The sequence below is a fragment of the Eptatretus burgeri genome, chromosome 12, assembly GCF_056783735.1.
Source record: "Eptatretus burgeri isolate ZD-2024b chromosome 12, Ebu_testis_v1, whole genome shotgun sequence".
Classification (NCBI taxonomy): Eukaryota; Metazoa; Chordata; class Myxini; order Myxiniformes; family Myxinidae; genus Eptatretus; species Eptatretus burgeri.
This window is the reverse complement of record NC_140972.1, coordinates 68,237,918-68,244,289: the sequence shown is the minus strand read 5'-3', so window position 1 is coordinate 68,244,289 and position 6,372 is coordinate 68,237,918. Positions and strand designations below refer to the sequence as shown.

The 6,372-nt window shown below is 48.1% G+C and overlaps 1 protein-coding gene across 2 annotated transcripts in view; it reads left to right on the top strand.

Annotated features, from left to right (window-relative positions):
- The window catches only part of PSMD4 (proteasome 26S subunit ubiquitin receptor, non-ATPase 4), a 75,700-nt gene that overhangs the window by 22,208 nt on the left and 47,120 nt on the right, over positions 1–6,372 (top strand). For both annotated transcript variants that reach the window (XM_085848414.1, XM_085848413.1), the window contains exon 5: positions 447–515. In XM_085848414.1, the coding sequence (XP_085704540.1) occupies positions 447–515 (69 nt within the window). The remainder of the gene's footprint in view (positions 1–446; positions 516–6,372) is intronic.

The following is a 6,372-nucleotide window of genomic DNA, read 5'->3' as shown; positions in this document are numbered from 1 at the left end:
GATTACAGTACTTAAAATTCTCGTAACCGGATCCTCACCAAAACTGAATCAATTTGTCCTTGTCACACACCCAAATTGTCAACCAAGGTTCGTACAAAGCCTCCATAAGTTTTTGAGATATCCTGCTCACAGACACACACGATATTTCAAAATTCATGGTACTTTTTACGTTTCTAAAATTTTTTTGCCACACTAGGTTTTCCTTCTCATGTGACTGGATCTCGCAAGTTGTAGAAACGTTTTTGTGTACAACAGTACGTGCTTGTTTTCATATTATTTATATCGGCCTGTGTCTACACATATCCCCCTGTAATTTCTGATGTAAAATTATTCTAATTTTTAATTTCCCAAACTCTTCAGGATTAAATTGGTGTGGAATTGATGACCTTTGTTTTGAGAGTTTTACCATTTTTGTAAAAAAATATTTTCCTTTCTGATGAGTGCAGTTGCTGAAACTTGCAAAGCGACTGAAGAAGGAAAAAGTAAATGTGGATGCCATTAATTTTGGAGAAGAGGTGATTATATTACAGAATTGTTCTCGTGACGATCCAATGGAAACTTTCGGTATTCATGTCGATGTCGCATGGGAAATCTGGATTGGCTTGATAGTTCATTGTGGTACATACACTCACCTTTGGTTTCTAGTCTGAGTTTGAGTCTAGACATGATTACAAACTAATTCCTAGCTTTTTACAAACATGGTGCTGCATCAAAAAAGTGTGCTGTATTAACGATGGGACTTTAGACTGGCAACTCATCTGCCAATATTGATTGCTCGTGGATATTGAAACACTTGCTGTCTTGATCAAAGAATAGGCGATTATGGTCGGCCATGATGATGGCTGGGAAGGCAACGGCAAAACGCCCTGTGTAATTCTTCCTTTAAGAATACATTGGCAGCATGGAGACTTCTCTTTAAATCCTAATTTAAGTGATGTGATGGTAAGCTTTGGTTTTTGCTAATTTGTTGACTTGCCTCTGCCTGCACAATCTCGTATTTTGCTGATGAAAGATGCTCCTGCTCAATCACAGTGTCAACATGAATGCCACTTATTTTCCTTTTCACTCTTACCCTACTGTGCATTACTAAAGGTTAAACCCTCTGACATCACCACATGAGCAGGACACACTGAATAATTTCAGCTACTTCTTTATCACCCGTGTTGATATGTGCATGCATCCCTTAAAGTAGATGCTTTTCCAATACATTTTCATATTTTGTTGCCACATTTGTCAGATTGATATTTTTGGCATCAGAACTTTATCATCCTCTACTTATTTATATGTACGAGCATCAACACTTGTGCCCATCTCCGCCGGGCAATTTAAAGTGGTGATATTTACACAGTGACATTTTCTGAGACAATGTACACTTGAAAAGAAATTGGGACATACAGTAACCATATTTGGCCTTGCTGGAACATACTGCAATGTGTTTGTGCTACAAATTGCAACAAAAATAGAATTTTCCACAAAATTGTTTTCTGGGACACGACACCTGGAAAAACATTTTGGGGACATAGTTCTGCATATTTTGTCTACATGGATAACACTGTAGAGTTTTTGTGATGTAAAACACCGAGTGACCAATTTTGAGCATATATATATATATATATATATATATATATATATATATATATATATATATATATATATATATATATATATATATATATATATATATATATATATATATATATTGTAAACTGTATATACATATATCATACATTCATACTAGAGTGGAGCAGCTCGCTGCGCTTGCCTCTCCACATGTCATTACAGAGATTGATGTCACAGATTTACTGTGTTGGCATGATTTAAACTAATCATAATGCAAACATTTCTTCTCTACAAATTTATTTGTAATATTGGTGATATTATATTTATTTGAAATTAATTTGTAATATACGAAGGTCGAAGTGGTCTAAATGGTTAAGGGTCTGAGCTATCTAATCTGTGTGAAGGGTGTAAGGGGTCTAAATTGTGTAATGGTCTTTTTGGGTCTTCGGGATCGTCGGCGACTTTTGTGTCTTCAGAGTTTTTAGGGTCTTCGAGGTCTTTGGGGACTTTTTTGGTTATCTGGGTATTTTGGGTCCTCGGTCTTTTGGGTCTTTCGGAGTCTTGGGGAATTAACATTCAGAGGAAGTGATTAATAGGGAAGTGATTATATTTATTTTCACGGCTTCCCGGACTGACTCTTGGCTTCACCGCCTCACCATGATTTTTCGTTTATATTGGGTAGTCGATCCAATTCGAAAAAAAAAAAGAAAATGTAAAAAAAAAATTTTTTTTTTTGAAATTTGTTCTACCCTTATTATCAGTTTTTCCGTCGATATGCTTGTCTGTCTGTCTGTCTGTTATGTCTGTTATGACATATGGTCATATGACATATGTGCCAATATGCATATATATATATATATATATATATATATATATATATATATATATATGTATTGTTACGGATTCGCGCCCGCCGGCGTGCTGACGGCCACGTAACTCGAATCGCGGCACGTCGCCCACCGGACGGACAATCCAGTCGTGACCCTCTCGGACTAACGCCGGGAACCAGTCACGGGTGGACCTTTCGGTCTCACCGCAATCGAGCCAATCGGCCCCCGCGTGGGATAGGGTTGCTCGCCAAATTCGACCTACCTAAGTACCCACACGGAGGGTAGACCGGGCGATCGCACCTCGCCGCAGGTCGACTTCGGACACGGGCCACTTAAGCGACCCGTTCCGTACTATCGGGATAACCGAGCGGTGTTATCGTCGGCCTCGACGGTTCGATTAATTATCGGGCGTATTCAGCCCACTACCAACCCTTTACGTGAAGCAAGATGAGGATTCAATGAGAGAAATGACGAAGCGAAGCGGGAAACAGTTCAACATAAAGCACATTTATTCGCGATGAACGGAAAGCACACATATACAATTCCACTAAAAGCACATAGAAAAGAAGACAAAAAGCAAATGTGACAATGCAGATCTAATACCGATTACGCGAGCACACGGCAACACTTATACAATTTTACTTCACAGACGGCGCCGATAACACACATTCCCAAAGCAAAAGAAAAGAGAACCACCCTCCAGGATGAGGGGGTAGGCGGGCCTGGGGTCGAGACCGTGTCGGGCCTACCCGTCTGATGATGAGGCGCGAAGTGGCGATGGTGCCCCAACTCCGCGGGCCTCGCGGACAGTGTCTGGTAGGGGGTGGGAAGGGGGCCCCCTTGGTCGCACTATCTCAGCGCGGGGGGAAACAGGAGGGGGTTGCTGATGCTCGGGGAAAGGAGGATTTTTACTCTGTCTCGGGTCCCGCGATGAGCGTCTCCACCTCGACCAGGTCGCGCCGTCGGCCTCCCTGGTGTGCAGCTCCCGGCACCGACGCGAGCACCCCCTCGTCTGCCTTCGCCGCCGCCGCCTCTCCACAGCTCCGTCCTCTTCGCTCCGACTCCAACTCCGAACTCTTCCTCCTGCGAACTTCCCAACTGCACTCAACTCCAACGCACACGACGACTGACGAACGCGGTCGCTTATATAAGCTCCGTGGCTTCGCCTTTGACCCCCTGCCTTCGACCTTTCACCTCGCTCCCCATTGGCCCGAGAAAAAGTGGGCGTGAATGCATTTTGATCCATGAATTTGCATATAGCGACCGCCCTCCAACGCCCTGGAGGCGGGGCCAAATCGCCCCTTGCTCACCGATTGGACGGAACAAAAGTGGGCGTGAGTCGTTTTTGATCCGTTTTTGGAGCGGAAAGTCCGTGGTTTTGTACACGCTGTTCGGCGCGCGCCCTGCACGAGTCCAATACTGGTACCCACAAGCGGCGCAAGAACGGTGGCGATGCGACGGTTGCGAGGTGTGACGGTAAAGGTCGTGGCTGTTGTGGTGAAGCGGCATTGTGGTGGGTGGTTGAATGTGTGACGACTGTTGAGACGTGGTTGGTGGTGGTAATAATGGCGGTTGGTCCAAAATAAAGATAGTAAAAGAAAAACGGCTATCCTGAAGAGTCGCAGCACGCATAAATGACATTTATTCCCTCTCGACAACGGGTTTGGGCCTAACTACACATATACTTACCGAGATATCTCACCTAAGGGACCTGAATGGTGGTTTGTGAATTTGGTAACCACAACACTACCCCCTCCCCTTTTTACAGACTCGTCCCGAGTCGTCAAATTTTCGTGTGCCATCATGTGTAGTTTTCCCCTAGTACATTTTACCTACGGATCCCTGAGTGCGACATTCATGGTATTCGTGTCCCCAAAATAAATAACCTGAGGGCTGCGTAACTACCTAAACAAACTCACTCACACGGACGACTTAAATAAAATTGCCGGCGCTAGGACAGACATGCCGGGGGCGCACTCATATTTACAGTACATCTTAACCTTAACTTACAAATTTTACACTAAACCATGGCCCAGGATCAATGAACTCTGCAAAAGAAAAGCAGTTAACAGGGAGCCAGGCTGCTCGCATGCAGTCTCTGACTCAAATAATGCAGGTGACAGGGAACGTGGCTGACTGCTCACACGCAGTCCAAGGCCTTCCCTTTTTGAACTGAACGCAGTGAACCACAACGGTGCATGGGCTGCACAAACGCAGTCTCCGTGCCAGCTCAAGTGGCACACGCAATGAGCACAACGAATGGATGGATGAACACAAACACGGTGCACGGGCCGCCACTGCAGGCCCGTGTTGTCGCTGCCAACAGGGCAGTTCTCGCAGCTTGCAAACTGTTGCCTTGCGAATCCTGGCGCACATGGAAATGAACAGGGGGGGGGCAAAGCAAAATTGAACGGGGCTGGTGAACATGGGCAGTGGGCATGGCATGGCAAAGGTGAGCAGGCAAACACAGCCCGCAGAAGAAGGCCGCTGCAGGCAAACACAGCCGGCAGATGAACTGGCCGGCACAGGCCTTGCAGAAAAACAGCCAGCCGGCAGATGAAGTGGGCCGGCACAGGCCTTGAAGTACCACAGCTGCAGATGATCCGGCCGGCACAGGCCTTGCAGCAACACAACAGCTGCCGATGATCCAGCCGGCACAGGCCTCGCAGCAAAACAACAGCTGCCGATGAAGTTGGCCGGCCTCCGCTTTGAAGCAAAACACGGCCAGCCGATGAAGTTGGCCAGCCTTTGCCGTTCAGTGGAGGTTGGTGGAGGGAGTGCGGTGGTGCTGGCCACTTGGAAGGCGGCTCGGACCTACCTACCTGTCTCCCTCCCAACCTATCGCCTTTGCCTGTCACTGTACATACCCACTCCCTTAATTTGTCAAACCCCAATTTAGCCCCAACTTATTATTTTTTTTTATTTTACTTCCCCACTATAAATCGTCCCCTAACCCCCTTTATCGTCTTTGTTCGGCTAACCTATTCTGTCACCTAGCCTACTCCCAACCCCTACGTTCCCTTCCCGGAGGGGAACAAGGGAGAGCTAGTGTCCTGTGTCGAGGCCCAACGAAGCCTCAGAATGGCCTCCCCAGAGTTCGGCGATCTATAACCAAAGTGGGTCCAGCGGCCCACAACGACAGCGAGGGGATGGATGGTGCGGAGGGGTACATCTCCTAATCTACCCTAACCATTTAACTGTTAAACTACCCCGGGGCTTTCAACAAGCGCCTCTCGCTTAAACTATTGGTTCTATAAACCCAGATTCCCGTCGCCTGTGTTGGTGTCCTCACAATTTCGGGCCTCGCCCCCCAATTTTCTCTCCGTGCCCTCACACGGTCTCATGGCTGGGACACGTGGCTCCCTTTGGCAGGCACGACCCTCTGCCGATTCTCCCGCTATGGCACCCCCGGGCACTACACTGCCTCCGAGCCTACCAGCTCCCTAACACCGGGGAGTGCCCCCCATGGCACCTCCCCTGAAACGCACACGTGGCAGGCTGGCCTCCCGGGCCCCTTTCCGAGGGCCACCCGTGCCCACAACACTGCCCACGCGGCTAATGTCGCCCCGGGCCCCCGCACCAAGCAGGCGCACCCGTGCCCACTACGCTATCCCGGCCCCCCATGGGCCCTTGGCCTACCACGGCCGACTAGCCTGGTGCCCGGGGTACCCACTCAGCGATACTCACCTTTCGCAGCCACGCTCCCAAGCCCGTCAACAGGGCTCCTGCACCCCTCCAAACGGGTTTCGAGCCTACACTCCCACCAACAACAAAACGACCTCCATTTTTCAATTTGACTAACCCAGCTAACTCACTTTACTCTGACCCCGGGGGTCCCTTGGGCGGGAGTCACTCCTCCCCCCAATCACTCATCGCACCATGCATTCCCCATTCCCTCCACACACACAGACCCGCTGGCCTCACTCACTCAACATGTCTCCACATCATAACTCACCAACTCTTCAACACACTCACCGCTGAA